At 47.6% G+C, this 22,404-nt stretch overlaps 1 protein-coding gene, 1 non-coding gene and 1 pseudogene across 3 annotated transcripts; 2 read left to right on the plus strand and 1 right to left on the minus strand.

The window, feature by feature from the left end:
• The first annotated feature begins 3,823 nt into the window (after positions 1 to 3,823).
• LOC144114136 (serine/threonine-protein kinase H1 homolog) lies at positions 3,824 to 15,981 on the plus strand. Of its 2 annotated transcripts, none has more exons than XM_077647649.1 (2): positions 3,824 to 4,735; positions 15,780 to 15,981. In XM_077647649.1, the coding sequence occupies exons 1-2, from the start codon at positions 3,890 to 3,892 to the stop codon at positions 15,939 to 15,941; spliced, it is 1,008 nt and encodes a 335-aa protein (XP_077503775.1). In that variant the 5' UTR covers positions 3,824 to 3,889; the 3' UTR covers positions 15,942 to 15,981. The 2 variants fall into 2 exon arrangements, with proteins under 2 accessions (XP_077503775.1, XP_077503776.1); XM_077647650.1 differs by having other exon boundaries at positions 15,818 to 15,981.
• Positions 9,634 to 9,706, minus strand: TRNAM-CAU (transfer RNA methionine (anticodon CAU)). Its single transcript has one exon. It is a non-coding gene; the product is annotated as a tRNA-Met (tRNA).
• A 5,040-nt stretch (positions 15,982 to 21,021) lies between the features above and the next one.
• Positions 21,022 to 21,996, plus strand: LOC144114698 (serine/threonine-protein kinase H1 homolog pseudogene; annotated as a pseudogene).
• Positions 21,997 to 22,404: the final 408 nt, after the last annotated feature.

Below are 22,404 nucleotides of genomic sequence, written 5' to 3' on the forward strand. Positions count from 1 at the left end.
CCACAATTAAATAATAGGTAAACATTGTATACATACAATTACTAATTGAAGCGTTACCATATCGCACCGCAAGCGGAATTCTAAACCCGCCTTGACCCCCCAAACGAAGCAAATTCCGTTTGGGACGTATCTTGAGGGGGTGCAACTCGACAATGGGTAGACGCGCATCGTAATTTCTCTGATCGATGGTGCTAGGCGGCGATCGTTCCGCTAGGCGGCGTGCGTGCACGCGTAGCTGAGCATGGTGGCAACCCACCCCGTTTCGAAGGGTATTACATTCCATTTCTCGAGACGAGCGGCGCATTCTTCTTCGCTTTCTTCATCTAGTGATGAATCGCAACTTATTTGTTTTTTTTTTAGTGTGTCTGATACGCATGCGTCTTCTGGTGTCCTAAGTTTGCCGTTTCTCGATTAAACTTCAGTTGTTAGCCCAGCGTTGTCCTGTGTTCTTCTTCTCCTGGTGTCTCGTGCTTTCGCTGGTGAAGTTATGTCTGAAATACACTAACTAGCCTATACGGTTACCTTGTTACAAACAGCTAACGCTCGTTACTTCAGCGTCTTCCAGACGGTACCGGGCTTTTTTTGTTATAGTTGTTGGAATATCTACGCTCTTGAAAACAATAGAAGCAGTGCAGTTTTGCGGCGTGGCATATAAACTGACACCACAAGGACCAAAGTCGGGGACCTAAGGAGCCAAAGGTGGTCCAGGCACAAACAAAACACTGCTAGGTATTCTGAGCATACTCTGTAACGCATATTTACAATGCTAAACTTCACAGTACAAATAAACATCCACTGCGTAGCACTGCTTATTGACAGCAGGTTTTTCCACTGCATGTAAGGACACTGGTGGGAAACCAAGCATAAGCGTGGCTAGAAAGGGTCACGTTCTGGATACCACAATTACGGGTTCAGCGGCTGTTCCAGCGCACAGATTACGTGATGCCATGCCCGCTCGTTCAATCCAGAGCGCTACGGGAACATGAAAATCCGGTTTCTAGAACTAAGCTTTTATTCACGTTTTTCCGTGACTGTTCGGTCATATGACTCCCATGATGTTAGTTTTTGTAATATGCATGTTTTCTTGCGGAGAGCAGCTCTAAATACGACCGTTCGTGCATTCATTACTGTTAAATTACTTCTCGTGCTAAAAAGAAACAGTATATAACACAACGCGACTTATGACCTCACAGTATGCAAAATATGAGAAGAGAAATTCATCCGTAGAAAACAATGCTCCTCGAAAAAAAACACGAAAATTGAGTAATAAATCGTATAAAGTCCGCGGAGTTTTCGATAAATCACTGAAAAGTCCGAGCACTGTTAGGCGGTTGTTTCAGCTGAACCAGAATTTTGAAAAATAGGCTTCTTGAAATATCGCGTCTGCGGCGTTGTAATAGCGGCGTTGTAACGTTGGCGGACATGAGAAAACAGGGGAATCATGTGAACTATATTAAGCTGGTTAACTAATTTGCAATAGAAAACTTTTCACCAATTACAGTTAGGTGCTTGACTGTAACTTGAGATTTCAAGCCGGCCGTTAGTAATAGCCATATTACTTCTTAGATGAAATTGCGAAGACGCGATTGCACTGGGCGCTATCGCACAGCAATTTTTTTTTGCCGTCGTGCGCCCTTTTGCGAAAAGTGCGTGGAGAGACCGCGGTGGCCGCGTTTCGACGGAGAACCGCAAAAGGCGCCCGTGTGCTGAAAGATGTCAGTGAACGTTAAACATTCCCAGGTGGTCGAAATTATTCCGGAACATCCACTACGGCACCTCTTTCTTCCTTCTTTCACTCACACTCTCTCACACACGCGGACAATCTGGACACATTTCTTATTGTGTAAGTAGTTTGTACATATTACTTCTCCCCCTATCCTCTCTTCCTGTCCCCTCACCTCTTTCATTTCATTTCTCTATTCTGCCTGCTATCCTTTATTTCCGCTGCCCCAGCTCAGGTGCCTCAGTATCGATGGCAGATGCCGAGGCTAGCAAAAATCTTTTCCTTCCTTTTTATTATTATTTTAATAAAAAACCACTTAGTACTACTTCACGGCGCAACTCAGGTTTCCACCGAGATGTGAGACACATACTGCGCCATTTCCTTTCCTCCAAAAAAATATATAATTTTTCAAAAAGAACCCAACCGCAAGAATCTCCAATCGGCACTCGGGCCCCAACTGACGCTTGCCTGCGCGCAGAAGACGCTGGAGTACAAACGCGCCTTACGCGTGCAGTTTTTTTTGTGTGTGATAAAATAATAAGAAACGTCACTTTTTTTTCGACGAAACAACTCTTAGAAATTAATAAAACAAAGACACCCCCCCCCCATCCATGAATCAGCCTTTGTGAAAATGGTCCCCATTTAACGACCGCAGCGGTGGCCAAGTGGTTGAGCATCCGCCTCGTATGCGGGAGGTGCGGGGTTCGATCCCCAGTGCCGCCGGGTACCCACCGGTGATACAATAGGTACAAGCTTTCCCCTGGTCTGGTGCTCGGCTTATTTAGGGTGAAATGCTTGGGAAATGGGTCTCTGACCCCACCTTGAGAAAAAGAAAAAATACCTTGTGACATGGCGCTCTTTGGCCATAGCTGCCCTTGCGCCATAAAAATCCATAATCATCATCATCCCCATTTAACAGTGCGGACCAGCCTCATTTTTTTTTGCATGATTTCCCGTGTAACACTGCTCCTTAATGCTGTGTACTTTTGAGTCGTGATGCTTTCGTTAGTATTCAAACTGCCACGGAGCAAGACTATACAGGAGGTGAAACTCCCGTCTGCGCGAGCGAGCGCAGGCGACCAGATAAAGTTACAGTTGTATGTGCCGACGAGAGCGCATGCAGTGGCGGCGCCTTGCGGCGCCTCGTAGAAGCAGCAGAGAAAAAAAAAAAAAATGCAGCGCCCGGGCAGGCGGCGCGCGCTCAAAGCAGCCAAGCAGACGAAACGGGTGTTTGCTTCAGCGGGCAGGGTGTGACGTTGTATTTCAGTAGTTTCTTTCCAGGCCGCCAGGCGCCGCCAGCAGGATAGTGGCGCTGCGGGCTTGTGACCTTTTCTGGTCGCCGCAGAGCAGCAGACGGCGGAGTTTCCACTCCTTATAGTCTTCCTCCGTGACTACTGTTTAGCGGGGTTAAATTATCCATTCCAGTTTCAACTCACGATGGTTTGCTGTCCGGTTCAACACGCAGCGTTTTTTATTCAATTCTCCTAATTTCATTCTGGCTACTGAGTATATAGTTGTAAACTGTTTTGTGTTAAAGTTCCGCCTACCTGACTTGGATACGTTTTAGCAGCACTGTAAGCGCAAGGAACGAACAACATATGACCGACGCTACAGCGATGGCAATCCTGCCACCCATGCTTTTAAATGTCGTCGAAGAACGCGTCCAAGCGCGCTTACCACCTGCCATCTTCAGGATTGATGAGCAACCTATCGAATTTACTGAACAGAGTCGAAAATATGCAAAAAAAAGAGAGCAAAAGATGTTTCATGCGTGCAATTTAGGATTTCGCGCCTATCCACTCTGTTGTTTGCAGCGCCCCCAAAGCTGCAACATCGTTTCCTTAAACGCAGTGCGTAGATGTGGCGACGCTCTCGCACACAAGCAAGAAATAACTTATCATTTTTGCAAACTGCAGAAAATATTAATACGATATTTCATTTTCAACCAATTCAAAATTCAACTACGCAAGCACTATCATCATTATGAGGCGCATTACTGTTTCCGTCATAGGTTCCCGCCAAATACCGGGTGTCTGCCAGCGGCGTCTGCTCGAAATCGGTGTTCGCGAATTGCGCGTGCTTGCTGGCTGAAAGCTTGTCTTGAAGGATTCGGATGTGTGTGAAGACTACGAAACAGCGTCGCCGACGCGTTGTGCTCGGCGTGAGATGGGTAGCGGCCAAGCAAAGATGACCCAGAAAGCGGCTGCTCTTTCGGCTGGTTCTGTGCAGACAGTGATGCGACCCGGTTGCCACCAACGAAAGCAGCAAGGCAAGTGGGTGAAAACGATTAAGATATCTTCATTTTCTTCATTAGCTGGGAGCTACCGCATTGACGCTCGTGTTTTGGCAAAGTATAACGTTAAGACGGTCATCTCCAAAGGACGCTTCGGTCGAGTGCTGCGAGTGGAGAACAAGCTATCAAAGCAGCTGTACGCTGTAAAAATAATAGAAACTGAAGTTGACTCTCACGTTGAGACCGAACTGGCGGTGCTAAGGCGTGTCCGGCACACGAATGTGGTGCGGCTGGACGAAGTAATTCGCGTCGGCGGTCTTGTTTACATGGTTATGGAACTGGCGACTGGTGGCAGCCTGCAGGACAAACTAGAAGTGCACGCTCCGTTCGTCGAAACTGACGCGGCTCGCGTCATTCACATGCTGACCTGTGGCCTAGCGCAGCTGCACGGCCTGGGAATTGCGCATCGGAATCTAGAGCCAGAAAATGTGTTGTACGAGCATCCGGGCGCTGGAGCCAAGGTGCTGATAACAGAATTTGGCCTGGCCAGTGCTCCCACGGCGGGCCGAGAGGCGTGCATGCACACCGTGTGCGAAGGGAAGCTCCGCTACATGGCCCCCGAAATGGTCTCACGACGGCCCTACACCCATGCCGTGGACATGTGGGCGCTGGGGGTGATCACGCACGTCCTGCTCACCGGTGTGTTGCCATTCGACGCGCACAGCGACGCCGCCGTGGTGCAGCTGATCATGGGCGCCCAGCTTTCCGTCGCGCCGGAGGTGAGTGTCGCCCACACGCTTGCTGATCGCTGGCTCTAACGCGCGCAAGAGAAGTCGCCAACCGCTGCGAGTGAATGCTAATTTTGGCCGCCTGATTAAATGCGATTCTGTAAGCTCCTTTCGCCAGTTCTGTGTATACACACGGCGATAATAGGGTGATTCCATGCTGGCGCCTGTCTCGTCGCAGACTTTGCTTTGGATGCGATGAAGCAACTAGACTGACCAAGCCCTGTATAAAGTAGAGGGGTTGTGCATATTGTCAGAGAAGCAAGTATGCTGGGAGTTAAGACGTTGCTTCAGTACAGAAAGTTCCAGCACTGGTTCTACAAGCAAGAGACATCGGCGAGACCTCCGAAAACGAGCCGCTTCGGCCCATATTCAATGTCGAACGCGCGCCTTGGTTGTCATATAGGTTCAGAACTGCCTACTTCGAGATTAAAAAGACTCCCTGAGTACCGCCCTAACGTGCTTCAGGGTGCATATTTGTTCGCTCTTCATTTAAAATTACTGCGTTATGACTAATTAAAGCTTTGGAGCGCTCGACTGCCGGCTGTCTGCTACATCAACGCGGAAAGCTGCGGACGAAGCTTACCTTCCGTTTTGTGGTTCTCATCTTCTGCAGCTGTGACATTCCAATTTGCTTCCAACGTACCATCCGCAAAGGAAACCTCCTGCATGCCCATGCGCGCTGTCACTTGGGCAGAACCATGATTGACTGTGGACGCGCATACAGGCTGCAAGTTATGGGCGCGCATGCGCACGCGACAACGTCAAGGGCTGCCGTTCTGCTGTTGTGAGCGAAAAAGCAGGTAGCCCGTATGCCACCTAGGACACGTGCACTTGTGATCTATCATCACAACCTTCCCACCGTGGCAGGTGACAACCTGCCCATTGGGTTGTGAGCAAACTGCCCACCGGGCATGGCAGATGGCAGTTAAATTAATAATTGGTTGGGAGAGGTTGTTCGGGAAGAGCAACAAGGGTGCCAAAAGCCCCACCAGTGGCTGTGTTTGAAACAGCCACCTGCTGGGGAAGTGGCGCATCGCTTAAACGCTGCATCACTGCGCCAGAAGTGGTATGAGGACTCTCCGCGATCTATGAAAGTAACAAAACACGTTGTGAGGCTAGTTGGTGAAGCATGATTTCTTCAAGAAGTTTTTTTTAGCGCTACATAAACGGCAGTGACACAGAAAGAAGTGCACGGGACGGGTTCTGACTCCAACTATGTTTAATGAAGCAGACACATTCTGCATTTATACACAATGAAGGACCGGAGCGCATGGCGATGTGAAATTTCCTGTATACATTAGGGAGCGCAGACTGCATCTTATCGTCTATTTAATAATCTGTATTCGCTGTCTCGCAGGAAGACTGATGTGGTGCTGACGCGCGTGTCGCCCCTTTCTTTGATAAAAAACGCTTCGGACAATTCGCGTGCTAATCTGTCCTTACTTCTGCTTAGAATTTCGATACGCTCAAGTCGTGGCTCACAGTGTTGATAGCTCTCATCTTTGCAGGAGCGGCAGTGGGGGGGGGGGGGGGGGGGGGGGGTAGATTTTCAAACGAGTTGGAAACGTGAACGTTCGTGTTCCGTGGCACGTTCGCTCACACAGCGGCCAGTCTGCCCGACATATACTTTGCCACATTTAAGGGGGATTTCATATACCACACCTGTGGCACACTGCACGTACGGCTTTGTGTGTTTACTACAAATCACAAAAATGTTCCGCGCTGCGCTCTGGAACATCAAGAGCGGACATGTGTTTCACTCACGTGAGAAAATCAAAACTCTTTCAAGGAACACAACTCTTCCATCACCTCGATAACTTCAAAACATAGCTGCTTGTACACTTCACGCAGCTTAAATATGTTTTCTTTGAAGTAACCTCGGACAGACCGCGCATTTTCATCGCAGTGTCGTACAGCCATCCTTTTTCGCCAAATGCTGTGCAGGCCAAGAAGGAAAATTACATCGTATTTATAAAGATCCGCCTCAACGTCCAGCAATCGTATACCATACGGCGTCAAGGGTAAGTCTTTGTTTATTGTACGCTGGAGCACGCCCCAAGAGAGCAGCGCATCCCAGCAATCAATAAAGACGTGTTCACTCTGGTTTGTGACACAACAAGCAGTCAGCACCCCATGAAAAAAAAAAACAATCCCTTCTCCTCCATCCATGTTTTAACCGGCAACGTACCATTGCACTCTTTTTAAAACATTTCCTCCTTGGCCTCCACTATACAGAGGTCTATATATTGGCTCGGGGAAGACACAGTCAAGCAAATCTTTTAGCGATTTCTTACGCGTGACATTTGATAGGTATTCCAAAATTAAACCGAGAATTTAGAAACCGGAAAGCAAAGATCACTTCTTTCAAAATCTACTTTCACTGTATCGCATCCCGTCTACAGTGGAAATAACATAGTTTGGCAAAGCCGAAGAAAGCCTCACTTGAATAAAAGCCCTTAGGAAAGGGTCGCGTTGATCTCGAAGAAACATAAATCGTGACACCACCTGCCTCAGGTACAAGTGTGGCAAGGAAAGACCCCCTTTTCTCAAACGCAGAAATAAATGATCACGTTTATTCCTCTCCCATGAGGCCTGCCAAATAAAAACTGCAAAGAAAATGAAACTTTTCAATGTTAAGTCGAGAGCAAGAAAGGACTTGGAACAAATAGCACACTTTTGAAACCAGGTATACATTACATATGTTTGCGCGCGCAAATATGGACAGTTCCTTTCCCGACCCTTTCTGTGTACGCGTTGACAGTTCTTGAATTTTCTCCTTCCAAAAGTCATCGTTATCTCGATATTTTTAAAGAGGAACACGTAGGTATTTGGAAGGGACATGTGACCATCTTACACTTGCATGAAACAAAGGGGCTGATGTCCAGTTCCCGTGCCAAAACCCCGCAAATTTGTCCAGATTAACAACGCGATTGGTTACATCACAAAACCTGCGAACAACCGACACCGCATGTTCTATGCTGCGGTCTGTGATCGCTACAAAAAATTGCCACATCATCGGCATAAGCCGGTACTTTAATTTCACATGCTTCTAGTTCAAAACCATGAATAGAGCTGTTATTTATTACATTCCGGCCAAGTGGCTCTAGGTACAGAGCGAAAAGTAACGGTGACAATGGGCAGCGTTGCCGCACGGATGCTCTCACGGCAAGCTCTCGGCTAACAACCAGATTCGCGGTACAGTTACTATAAGCCATTTGAACCCCTTTTAAAATTACTTCCCCAACACAGACATGTTCGAGGATATAAAAAAGAATATCATGACATACACGATCAAAGGTCTTCTCTAAACCAATTGCAACACTGCGACTCGCCTAAAGTCAGCGTCACAGCATTCCAGTATACTCCGAGTGACATGAACATTCGTGAAGATGGTCCGCCCTTGAATTCCACACGTCTGGTCCATGGGGGGAAACCAAGATGTCCATAACTGACTGTAAACGTTTGGCTAATGCTTTCATAAAAAATTATAATCAACATTAGTAATCGTTATCGGCCGATAACCAGTAACTTGCTTAAGCTTATCAGGATTGTCAGTTTTTGGTATAAGTTCTGTAGGTGCACGGGAAAAATCGGGTGGTAAAATAGCCATTCTAAATGACTTCATAAACGCGTTGTAAAATGAGAGCAGTTTTGCGTTTGAACGCCTAATAAAATTCCGTTGTTATCCCGTCAGGACCTGGCGATTTCTCCAAGTGAAGCTCATCAACAGCGTATTCCAATTCCGCTGTTGATAAGTCGGCAGACAGGATGTCTGTCTTCGCTGGTCAGTTGGGGTAATAGATTTAAAAATTCAGCCTAAAAGGCCGTCTGTACATCCGCCGATTTGGAAGCCAACAAATCACGGTAATACTGACTGAAAGACTCCCTTATCACCTTCGGATCTTCCGTCAGAGTACCTTTGTTTTCAAGTTCTACGATATCTTTCCTTACAGCGTATCTTGTTTTTGTCGTCAAATTCCGCCTACTGTGCATATCAACTGCCAGCAAGCGATCCGTTCGTGCCCGGATTGCAGCTGCCTGAAACCTTGTCGCACCGATAACGTCAAGCTTGGCTTTAACTTCGCTGATAAGATCAGAGTACAGCCCCGGAGCTCTATTTTCCTCCATAATTAATTCTTTCAACATCTGTTTTAGGTTCTTTTGTTGAGCTTTTTCAGCATGTTTGATTTCTACAGACCCTTCGGTAGCCCTCATTTTGACATCAACTTTAAATTCCTCCCACTTTTCTGCCCAACTTTTCTCATAACTCAACCAAACTTTTTGTGACACTTTGTTTGTAAGAGAAACGTGTCTTCCTTTAATAATTTTGCATTGAGCTTCCGCAAGTCCCAGCTGAATTTCGCTTGAGGTGTCGGGTTTTTTGCCATGGTGAATATGGCACAACAGTGATCGCTAAATGTAACCGGTTCGACGATGTAGTTATCACAAATCGCGATTAGCTCAAGGGAAAAGTAAGCTTTATCTAGCCTAGCATGACTACGCCCTTGGAAATGTGTATAATGACGTCTCATTCCTCCCTTTGCAAACTGGGCTATGTCTTCAAGTGAATACTTTTCAATGTTTTCTTTCAAGAAAACAGCACTTTCGGTAACCGCTGAGCTTGATCGGTCATCTGCACTGAGAACACAACTGAAATCCCCCCAAAGAATGACAAGTCTATTGCATTTGATGTACGCACACAGTTCCTGGAAGAACAGAAGACGTTCACGCGGTTTTGTAGGAGGATACCGAGGCGGATATAGTGCTGTTGCAAAGAGTCCAAGCTTAGTTTGGAAACCTACCCGGTAACGCCCAACACACTTGCTCTCTCGCATCGTTACTAACTGTGCCATGGATAAGGTGCGAATAAATAAAAATAAACACCGCCTTGCCCCGGGTGAGGATCGAACTCAGGACCTTCAGATTATGAGACTGACACGCTGCCTGCTGCGCTACCGAGGCGGATGAAGTGCTGCCGCAAAGGGTCGAAGCCTAGGTGCAAACCTACGCAGCACGGCCCAATACACGTGCTGTCTTCCAGCGTTATCAGCGACAAAGGGCGGCAACCTCATGAGGTCGACCTCAACCTCACGTCGTGAGGTGAGGTTGAAGTGACGTCGGCGACGGCTCGAAATTTTGTGAGTGTGGTCAGCAAATCAGACCTTAACCTCACGCGTGAGCTTGAGGTTGAGTGAGGTCGTCATTCAGTGAGGTCGAAATTTTGAGGTCGAGATTTTTCGAAGTTGTCACATCTTACTCCGACGAGTGCCGCTTCCGAAGCGGAGTTGCAGCGCATCTCCGCAGTATTCATGCAATGACGCTTGGTGTTCGCTTTCCCCTGTCTAGACAACCGGATGCCGCAGTCCGCTCTTAGCATTCGGTGCTGCGCTGTAATGTCCGTTCATCCCGAGCCGACAGGAAGACGCACCCTTCTGGTCTTCCTGGAAGCAGTGCTGCTGTCACAGCACTCCACTCTCCCTCCCCCTTGACCCGCTACCCGTGACTGCCTATACCGATCGGCTCAAACTCCCGGGAGCGCGCAAAGCACGCAACTCACGTTGACCCGCAGTAGCTTTGTTTGATGCCGCAAACAAACAAGTTCAGTCCAACAAGCACGCAATTAATTCGTCGCAGCGCGGGTGGCCCCAAGCAAGACTGTTTCGTGTTCATGCTCGTTGCCGGCGCTGACGTCATGGCTCTTGCCTTGCAATAGAATAAAGGGGATCCTGCTGTACACATAGAGAAATTCAGTATTCCACGTGTGTACACTAATTATGAAAAGAAAACCCGCGCATTTTATGTACCTTCATGTTTCTACAGATTAAAAACCGACAACACCTTCACCTCTGTTCGAAAAATTAAGGTGTTTATACGGTCATTTGTGCAGTCAAATGAATGACACCATGTGCTTTTCGTATGCTTCCCTTATTAGACAATTCATTTGGAACAATGCTCTTTCTTTATATGTAGTGCTCAAAAGATAATTCAGTTGCAAAAATGCCCTGTCTGGTTTTTTTAAATGTGTATCGAGGAAAATACAATCTTGTTCATATACGATGCCAGTACTAATACCTTGTTTCGAGCTTCGCTACTTTGCGACATACATGTGCTTGTTTATTTCTTTTGAACATTTATGTGCTTTCGATATTATGTTTTCTTTTTTGTTTTTGTGCAATGCTTTGTCCTGATGCAGTCGTGCTGTACTGCCCAGCCACGCTCACAAGCATCAATGCTAAAGCGGGCTGGTTGCTATCATGTACAATTGCCTGGAAATAAAGTATAATAATAATAATAATTATTATTATTATCATCATCACAAGCTGAATTAACAGAAACTGGAGTAGTCAGCACAGGCGAGAGAATATGATTCATTTCATGCTGTCCCTTACGACGACATCTGCTGATTTGATTAAAAAAGCATGAAGCCAGAAACACCTCTATAACACCGTCGAAGCTTTTGATCGGTGACTTCCCCTTTCGAATCTCACACTAATTCTGTCTATTCCCGCTCCGTAATGCAAGCAGATGCAAACATAATTTCACTTTTTATCCTTCCAAATAACCTCTCTTTTGGTCTCCGGTTCCTTGTTACTTCTCGGAAATTCGCTTATTGCCGAAACATCGCAACACGAGACGAACGCGCCGGCATAGCGGTGTTACAGCGGCGAAAAAGTGCAAAACTATTATGAACGTATGGTGATGTGGTATCTGAATCCTTTTACTTTTTTTTAATAAAGATGTGTGAATAGAACTGGTTACATGCTCTCGCTGTGCTGCTGAGTCGCTCTTTCAAACCTTCTAATATGACGTTTAATGGGGCACACAGTTGTTTGCTTCTGTTTTTAGTGTGCGATTTTTGTTTGTATGTTTCTAATCATTCTCTCTTTTTTTTTTCTTTTCTCGTATGGGATCAGTTAGGTTGGCGGCCTGCCTTACAGACGGCCAGGCACTACACGTTATCTTTCCTTTAAGTATTGTGCAGAGACCTATCGTTCACTTCAAAAGGCTTCGCAGAATGCTCACGCGGTGCTCGCCGGTAAAAAACGTCGATGATGCTGGCGTACCATTGATTAGTTCAGTTTTGAACAAAAACAAGTGATTGACTTAAAAGCAGCTTGTCTCAGAATTCTGTTGAGGCGTATGAGTATTTAGGCGGTTTTTTTTTCCCCGGGGGGGGGGGGGGATATGAGCGAAGAGCCATAGTGCTCTTGGCAGAGAGAGCGGTTCACGCTGCCCACTCTAGGCCAGTTGTTTTGACCCGTGTGATTTTAATAGTTCTCATCGTGTTCGGAGACGTAATCTAGCCCTTTCTTTCAAAATGCCGCGGGATCACCGAGTCATCGGAGAATTCCCAGGATTTCGAAACCATTACCATCGCCACCTGGAGGGAAGTGGCGGAAACGGGCAGAGTTTTGCCCTCACAGGAACATCAGCATCATCATCCCTATTTATTAGCAGCAGGTATTCCTCTTTTCCAGCACAATAATTGTCTTCGGTTGCTGGGTAATGTTCAATATTTAATCAATATTCTGGCAACTTTTAATTTGGTAGCGGTATACAAGACTTCCCCGGGCTCATAAGGATACACTATTAGCATCATAATCATCGCCATCATCTCATGAGTCAAAGGCATGTGTCGTTGCACGATCTTTGCAGTATGTCACACATGACAACTGGCGCGTTTACCTGCTGGACAATCCCAAGTGTCATTAATGTGGACCGAGTTGTGGGCACTCTTGTAATGCGTCATGCGCGCATGTGTAGTAATATGGGATTCATATGGACCTTGAAATGGGGGTAGAAGGGGGTGGATGGGGGCCTGGTATGACGAGAAATTACATCGTTGTCACGTGAGTAGGTGTGATGTCATATTACAGCATCGTCACGTGACTAGGTTTGATGGCACAATGCATAGCTGTCACGTGACCTGGTATGGCGTCGCACTCATATGATGTCATCACTAATTATACTATCAGTCTTCGCGTTATCTAATTATATTATTTATCATTATGTGACATCATCATCATCGTCGCGTGACTCGTCGGTTCGTGACGTCCCTGGTGCCGTTTCTTGCGGACACTTTTTTGTGGATATGACCTTGAAATTGAGCCATTTAATGCTTTCGCATTAATAAAAGAACCCGCTCACTTGTACACAGACAAACAAAAATTGGCGGACGCTTAGCTTCGCCTTTATAAGAGTGGAACGCGACAGCCTGTTGCAGCACTGCCAGGGAGTCCACGGAACGCCATCGCCCGTTCGGCGCGACGCCTTGCCCGTTAGACAAGTCGCCCTGCTATGTACAGTGAAACGGACGCGCGGAGCGGCAAACCATGTAGAAGCGCTGCCAGGCGCCTTGCCGAAACGCGCGGGACTCAAGTTGCAGTCGTAGTTCATCGGCACATCGTTCTCGACAAACCCGATGCCTCGAACGCCAGCATAGCTTCCGCGCCGAACGAACGGGCAGCAAGCCGCACGCTTCGTGGTGAACGCGCCTTGGATGTGCGCTGCGTTGTTAATAATAATAATTGGTTTTGGGGGAAAGGAAATGTCGCAGTATCTGTCTCATATATCGTTGGACACCTGAACCGCGCCGTAAGGGAAGGGATAAAGGAGGGAGTGAAAGAAGAAAGGAAGAGAGAGGTGCCGTAGTGGAGGGCTCCGGAATAATTTCGACAACCTGGGGATCTTTAACGTGCACTGAATTTGCAAAGCACACCGACGGCTTAGCGTTTTGCCTCCATAAAAAAGCAGTCGCCGCGGTCGGGTTCGAACAGGGGAACTTCGGATCAGTAGCCGAGCGCTCTAACCACTGAGCCACCAAATCAGAAGCGTGACAAGTGAGCCCTGCACTATCGAGCCGTAGCGAGTTATGAAAGGCAGCTACGAATACTGTGCATGCGCGTGCGTAGAGTCACTTAGCTGGATGCACATTTTCAGTCGTACCTTTCTGGCAGCAGCGTAACGCTTGCGCCCTTTAACTCGAGGGCTGTTCGTTCAAGAAGAGCGCGGATGTGAGCAGAGGTTCAGCTTCTTAATGCCATGGCTCTGCCGCTTCCAACGGAGCGTGGGCCTTTGTGTACGATAGGGAGCTCGCAACAGTCGGTAGAATTCTTTTTACACTTTGCTACAATCAAGCTGAAAGAAATTTCCTCAGCCGCCACTACACAGCGATTGCCGAAAGATCGTGCTCCTATTTGACCCCAATCCTCTATACAGACGTTTTTTTTCCGCGCAAGAAGCAATGAAATATGATGACGGTGTCTTGGCCTGCACCATCTGCAGGTCCTATCTTTTAATGAAGCTTCCGTGGAAGCTTCCCTACGGAGACAGACGACAAACACCGCTAATGACAGACAATTCTGCACACTGCTGTACCTCTATGCTGTCTTATAGAATGCAGGAAGATGTACTGGGTTCATATAAGTGTTACGGAGGGTTTCTCCCGTTTCCTTTGGAATCATGACGCACTCGTATCAGTAAAATCGCAATGCTTAGATATTTGCATGCGCCTATTAGTTTCAACAGAATTTCAATTGAAGCTGCTTCTGCCTTTTTCTTTTCAACTTTCACGATCTTTCGAGCGGGCTGCTTTCAATGACGACCTCATTAATCATGCATTCTAGGCAAGGTAGGTTGGTGAAAACTTTATTGATGAGCCTTATGGGTGACCTTATGCACGTTCCAGAAAAACGTAACCGATTGAATTTCCAAGTACTTCATCTGAAATGTTGCTGATTTCAGTCAATTATAACCGCCCAAAAATAGGTAACTGAGCATTTACAAAAGACTGTAATTGAACACTATAACGTTATTTTTCTTTCCACTTTTATTGGCATAAGACATACGATATAGAATGAGTCGGTGCGCCTTCCTTGATCTGTTGTCTACTGCAATTCACATGCTGCTAATTTTCCACAGCAGTCATTTTTCTCACTTTTTGTCGGTATTTTTGCCACGCCTCCTAGTGAAAATATCAGCAGCGACTCTGGACTCCCTCGGTGTATGCTCTGGGGGAAGCGCGGAGTGGTAATGCACGAAGACCTTGCACACGAGCTCGCATAGTTATGCAAAGCGTCGCGCTTCGTAGTTGTTCGCCCTCTGGGGAGACAAAGCCCGAGCTCACTAAACTTGACATTCTGTTGTCCCGACCGCGGCGGATGCGTTTTTATGGAGGAAAAACGCTAAGGCGCCCGTGTGCTGTGTGATGTCAGTGCACGTTAAAGATCCCCAGGTGGTCGAAATTGTTCCGGAGCCCTCCACTACGGCACCTCTCCCTTCGTTTCTTCTTTCATTCCCTCCTTTACCCTTCCCTTACGGCGCGGTTCAGGTGTCCAACGATATATGAGAAAGATACTGCGCCATTTACTTTCCCCCAAAAAACCAATTATTATTATTATTATTGTGCCGCCGCGAAGAAATGCGAACCGCGGAACACTGGGCTAGTCACATCCAGGACGCTCGGCCTGCATCTCCGGACATCCTCGCGCTCGTGGATGTTCCCCAGGCCGACCATTGTCTCTCTATCGCGAACGAATATTCCACGCTAGCACTAGTGTTTGCCACCAAATTAGTTTACTGTCTTACAGTGGTGGGTGCAGCTTATTTTTCGAATAGATGTTAATTGACTGCTATAATCGATTGCTGAAATTATAGCTTAAAAGAACGTCTTGCTGGGCAAGTTGGTACATCTTTGGATTACAGGCGCGAAAACAGACAGACCACAAGGTAGATAAACGGGACGGAGTTTTATTATCGATAACGTTACACCTTTAAAAAGTAATCAATACTGTACAAAATTTTTCGGGAATACAGTTTATTACAAATAATCAATTTCTTTTAACGTGTTACGTACAATAACGTTTAAAACAATTCCAACAGTTTATTCATGTTTCGGCCCTGGAACGGCCTTCGTCAGAATCAGAAGTGTGTGTGTGTGTTGGGGGGGGGGTGCGTGCGTGCGTGCGCGCGCTGGCGGCCGCTGCTCATTCTGTGGGGAGGTGGCCGACACCTTCCACATGTTTTGGGTATTCAGGCAAACTCCTCTTTCCCCACATCACCCCTACCCGAGAGGACTGGGAGGCGGCCCTGCTCGGATGCCAGGAGCTATCTGCCGAACGGGCCCTGCTTCGGCGCACCTGCGCAGCGGTCAAGACCAACGGGATATCGGAATGAAGGACTCCGCCTTGTATTGTAAGGGGCGAGGCCCACTAGCGGCCCCTCCCTGAGCACCTCTCTGTGAATATAGCCAAATAAATGCATTTCACCACCGCACCGCTTCATTTGCCCCCTCTAGATTGTGGCTGACTGGCTGCTCCTCGAGCGCGTGCGGTTGTAAGAAATAAAATTGATTTTAAGGAAAGGAAAGGATGCAGTAACTGCCTCACTCTTCGGTGGACACCTCAGCCGTGTGGTTCTGGGTGTCCGTTGGCCTTCGAGGCACCCTAGCCGTCTGCATACATGGCGCGTCCTCTGCTCCGCTCCTCCTCGCACTTCCTCCTGCTCTCCGGTAGCACCGCTACCGGTCGGCGTATGTGCGGACGATTGATGTTGACGGCCGCGACTACTACGCATGGGCCAGGGATCTTCGCCATAAGAGCCAGCGCTCTAAAAGACGCTTTCGCTATAGCTGTGTGCGTGAGTACTGCATCGTGGATATACATCACCATAGGCCTGACTACGCCTTCTGTAAGACAAATGCCTCTCCCATGTCTCTCCAATTAACCCTGTCCTTTGCCATGCTGTGGCCAACGTATGCCCGCGAACTTCATCTCATCTGCCCATCTAACTTCTTCCGCCCCCTGCTACCCTTGCCTTCTCTTGGAGTCCTCTCCGTTACCCTTTCAATATTATCTAATATCGATTTGTCTTCGATGTCTGATTTCCGGTATGGGTGTACATGGGGGGTTATTTCCATTTGTGGTTAACGGTTACAGTGCATCTGACGGACATTTGGGGACGAAATGTACTGGCAAGCATACATTTAATTGCGCAGTACTAAATACAAGCGCACGTTTACGTCAGCGTCATTCCGAATTGCGGTACCGAGGGGAGAGCCTCGTTGTTCGCTTTGAAGAGCGTTAGCTCTTATCACGTTTCGAAATTTCGTGGGGCCTGCTACCACCCTTGATCACAGCGCCATCTGTGGCAGCAAATGCTCATCACGTTTCGAGACTTCGTGAGGTCTCCTGTCACCCTGAGATCAAGGCGCCGTCTGTGGCTGCAACTAGAAAACAGCGAATCTCGCATTTAGACTTGCAGCGCCATCTACAATAGCATTGTCGAGACCACCACCTGCCGCATGCTAATGATGACGTCACGGTCCAATGTGGCGGATAGAGGTCGAATTATGTGAGTATGGCGTCAGGGGACGTGTATGGCGTCAGGGGACGAAATGGCGGCATAGTTTCGGTTTCTCAAATTCAAGATGACGGCCATTATAATTGGCGGCGCCCTCTAATTCCTTTCCCCCTCACCAAAAATATCCTAAAACGAGGAGCAAACTCCCGTTACGGGACCGCTATATGTATGCATTCGTTCCGCTATATATACTCCGACAACAACGGGCACCCATCCCGGGACAGTTGTAAACCGAATTTGGTAGGCAAATAAAACTATGGGTTGTGGTATAGAAATAGAACCACAATTAAATAATAGGTAAACATTGTATACATGCAATTACTAATTGAAGCGTTAGCATATCGCACCGCAAGCGGAATTCTAAACCCGCCTTGACCCCCCAAACGATGCAAATTACGTTTGGAACGTATCTTGAGGGGGTGCAACTCGACAATGGGTAGACGCGCATCGTAATTTCTCTGATCGATGGTGCTAGGCGGCGATCGTTCCGCTAGGCGGCGTGCGTGCACGCATAGCTTGAGCCACCGCCCGATGTAAAGGGTTCAGCCGTATTCATCCATCCATCCATCCCTGAGCATGGTGGCTATCCACCCCGTGTCGTAGGGTATTACATTCTATTTCTCGAGACGAGCGGCGCATTCTTCTTCGCTTTCTGCATCTAGTGATGAATCGCAACTTATTTGTTTTTTTTTTGTTTTTTTTAGTGTGTCTGATACGCATGCGTCTTCTGGTGTCCTAAGTTTGCCGTTTCTCGATTAAACTTCAGTTGTTAGCCCAGCGTTGTCCTGTGTTCTTCTTCTTCTGGTGTCTCGTGCTTTCGCTGGTGAAGTTATGTCTGAAATACACTAACTAGCTTATACGGTTACCTTGTTACAAACAGCTAACGCTCGTTACTTCAGCGTCTTCCAGACGGTACCGGGCTTTTTTTTGTTAGTTGTTGGAATATCTACGCTACTGAAAACAATAGAAGCAGTGCAGTTTTGCGGCGTGGCATATAAACTGACACCACAAGGACCAAAGTCGGGGACCTAAGGAGCCAAAGGTGGTCCAGGCACAAACAAAACACTGCTAGGTATTGTGAGCATACTCTGTAACGCATATTTACAATGCTAAACTTCACAGTAGAAATAAACATCCACTGCGTAGCACTGCTTATTGACAGCAGGTTTTTCCACTGCATGTAAGGACACTGGCGGGAAACCAAGCATAAGCGTGGCTAGAAAGGGTCACGTTCTGGATACCACAATTACGGGTTCAGCGGCTGTTCCAGCGCACAGATTACGTGATGCCATGCCCGCTCGTTCAATCCAGAGCGCTACGGGAACATGAAAATCCGGTTTCTAGAACTAAGCTTTTATTCACGTTTTTGCGTGACTGTTCGGTCATATGACTCCCACGATGTTAGTTTTTGTAATATGCATGTTTTCTTGCGGAGAGCAGCTCTAAATACGACCGTTCGTGCATTAATTACTGTTAAATTACTTCTCGTGCTAAAAAGAAACAGTATATAACACAACGCGACTTATGACCTCACAGTATGCAAAATATGAGAAGAGAAATTCATCCGTAGAAAACAATACTCCTCGAAAAAAAAAACACGAAAATTGAGTAATAAATCGTATAAAGTCCGAGGAGTTTTCGATAAATCACTGAAAAGTACGAGCACTGTTAGGCGGTTGTTTCATAATAATAATAATTGGTTTTTTGGGAAAGGAAATGGCGTAGTATCTGTCTCAGCTAAAACCAGAATTTTTAAAAATAGGCTTCTTGAAATATCGCGTCTGCGGCGTTGTAACGTTGGCGTACATGAGAAAACAGGGGAATCATGTGAACTATATTAAGCTGGTTAACTAATTTGCAATAGAAAACTTTTCACCAATTACAGTTAGGTGCTTGACTGCAACTTGAGATTTCAAGCCGGCCGTTAGTAATAGCCATATTACTTCTTAGATGAAATTGCGAAGACGCGATTGCACTGGGCGCTATCGCACAGCAATTTTTTTGCCGTCGCGCGCCCTTTCCGAAAAGTGCGTGGAGCGACCGCGGTGGCCGCGTTTCGACGGAAAACCGCAAAAGGCGCCCGTGTGCTGAAAGATGTCAGTGCACGTTAAAGATTCCCAGGTGGTCGAAATTATTCCGGAACATCCACTACGGCACCTCTTTCTTCCTTCGTTCACTCACACTCTTTCACACACGCGGACAATCTGGACACATTTCTTATTGTGTAAGTAGTTTGTACATATTACTTCTCCCCCTATCCTCTCTTCCTGTCCCCTCACCTCTTTCATTTCATTTCTCTATTCTGCCTGCTATCCTTTATTTCCGCTGCCCCAGCTCAGGTGCCTCAGTATCGATGGCAGATGCCGAGGCTAGCAAAAATCTTTTCCTTCCTTTTTATTATTATTTTAATAAAAACCAGTTAGTACTACTTCACGGCGCAATTCAGGTTTCCACCGAGATGTGAGACACATACTGCGCCATTTCCTTTCCTCAAAAAAAATATATAATTTTTCAAAAAGAACACAACCGCAAGAATCTCCAATCGGCACTCGGGCCCCAACTGACGCTTGCCTGCGCGCAGAAGACGCTGGAGTACAAACGCGCCTTACGCGTGCAGTTTTTTTTGTGTGTGATAAAATAATAAGAAACGTCACTTTTTTTTTCGACGAAACAACTCTTAGAAATTAATAAAACAAAGACACCCCCCCCCCCCCCCATCCATGAATCAGCCTTTGTGAAGATGGTCCCCATTTAACAGTGCGGACCAGCCTCATTTTTTTTTTGCATGATTTCCCGTGTAACACTGCTCCTTAATGCTGTGTACTTTTGAGTCGTGATGCTTTCATTAGTATTCAACTACTGCCACGGAGCAAGACTATACAGGAGGTGAAACTCCCGTCTGCGCGAGCGAGCGCAGGCGACCAGATAAAGTTACAGTTGTATGTGCCGACGAGAGCGCATGCAGTGGCGGCGCCTTGCGGCGCCTCGTAGAAGCAGCAGAGAGAAAAAAAAAAAAATGCAGCGCCCGGGCAGGCGGCGCGCGCTCAAAGCAGCCAAGCAGACGAAACGGGTGTTTGCTTCAGCGGGCAGGGTGTGACGTTGTATTTCAGTAGTTTCTTTCCAGGCCGCCAGGCGCCGCCAGCAGGATAGTGGCGCTGCGGGCTTGTGACCTTTTCTGGTCGCCGCAGAGCAGCAGACGGCGGAGTTTCCACTCCTTATAGTCTTCCTCCGTGACTACTGTTTAGCGGGGTTAAATTATCCATTCCAGTTTCAACTCACGATGGTTTGCTGTCCGGTTCAACACGCAGCGTTTTTTATTCAATTCTCCTAATTTCATTCTGGCTACTGAGTATATAGTTGTAAACTGTTTTGTGTTAAAGTTCCGCCTACCTGACTTGGATACGTTTTAGCAGCACTGTAAGCGCAAGGAACGAACAACATATGACCGACGCTACAGCGATGGCAATGCTGCCACCCATGCTTTTAAATGTCGTCGAAGAACGCGTCCAAGCGCGCTTACCACCTGCCATCTTCAGGATTGATGAGCAATCGATCGAATTTACTGAACAGAGTCGAAAATATGCAAAAAAGAGAGCAAAAGATGTTTCATGCGTGCAATTTAGGATTTCGCGCATATCCACCCTGTTGCTTGTAGCGCCCCCAAATCTGCAACATCGTTTCCTTAAACGCACTGCGCAGATGTGGCGACGCTCTCGCACACAAGCAAGAAATAACTCATCATTTTTGCAAACTGCAGAAAATGTTAATACGATAATTCATTTTCAACTAATTCAAAATTCAACTACGCAAGCACTATCATCATTATGAGGCGCATTACTGTTTCCGTCATAGGTTCCCGCCAAATACCGGGTGTCTGTCAGCGGCGTCTGCTCGAAATCGGTTTTCGCGAATTGCGCGTGCTTGCCGGCAGAAAGCTTGTCTTGAAGGATTCGGATGTGTGTGAAGACTACGAAACAGCGTCGCCGACGCGTTGTGCTCGGCGTGAGATGGGTAGCGGCCAAGCAAAGATGACCCAGAAAACGGCTGCTCTTTCGGCTGGTTCTGTGCAGACAGTGTTGCGACCCGGTTGCCACCAACGAAAGCAGCAAGGCAAGTGGGTGAAAACGATTAAGATATCTTCATTTTCTTCATTAGCTGGGAGCTACCGCATTGACGCTCGTGTTTTGGCAAAGTATAACGTTAAGACGGTCATCTCCAAAGGACGCTTCGGTCGAGTGCTGCGAGTGGAGAACAAGCTATCAAAGCAGCTGTACGCTGTAAAAATAATAGAAACTGAAGTTGACTCTCACGTTGAGACCGAACTGGCGGTGCTAAGGCGTGTCCGGCACACGAATGTGGTGCGGCTGGACGAAGTATTTCGCGTCGGCGGTCTTGTTTACATGGTTATGGAACTGGCGACTGGTGGGAGCCTGCAGGACAAACTAGAAGTGCACGCTCCGTTCGTCGAAACTGACGCGGCTCGCGTCATTCGCATGCTGACCTGTGGCCTAGCGCACCTGCACGGCCTGGGAATTGCGCATCGGAATCTAGAGCCAGAAAATGTGTTGTACGAGCATCCGGGCGCTGGAGCCAAGGTGCTGATAACAGAATTTGGCCTGGCCAGTGCTCCCACGGCGGGCCGAGAGGCGTGCATGCACACCGTGTGCGAAGGGAAGCTCCGCTACATGGCCCCCGAGATGGTCTCACGACGGCCCTACACCCATGCCGTGGACATGTGGGCGCTGGGGGTGATCACGCACGTCTTGCTCACCGGTGTGTTGCCATTCGACGCGCACAGCGACGCCGCCGTGGTGCAGCTGATCATGGGCGCCCAGCTTTCCGTCGCGCCGGAGGTGAGTGTCGCCCACACGCTTGCTGATCGCTGGCTCTAACGCGCGCAAGAGAAGTCGCCAACCGCTTCGAGTGAATGCTAATTTTGGCCGCCTGAATAAATGCGATTCTGTAAACTTGTTTCGCCAGTTCTGTGTATACACACGGCGGTAATAGGGTGATTCCATGTTGGCGCCTGTCTCGTCGCAGGCTTTGCTTTGGATGCGATGAAGCAACTAGCCTGACCAAGCCCTGTATAAAGTAGAGGGGTCGTGCATATGGTCAGAGAAGCAAGTATGCTGGGAGTTAAGACGTTGCTTCAGTACAGAAAATTTCAGCACAGGTTCTCCTACAAGCAAGAGACATCGGCGAGACCTCCGAAAACGAGCCGCTTCGACCCATATTCAATGTCCAACGCGCGCTTTGGTTGTCATATAGGTTCAGAACTACCTACTTCGAGATTAAAAAGA

This window comes from Amblyomma americanum, chromosome 1 (assembly GCF_052857255.1).
Source record: "Amblyomma americanum isolate KBUSLIRL-KWMA chromosome 1, ASM5285725v1, whole genome shotgun sequence".
Classification (NCBI taxonomy): Eukaryota; Metazoa; Arthropoda; class Arachnida; order Ixodida; family Ixodidae; genus Amblyomma; species Amblyomma americanum.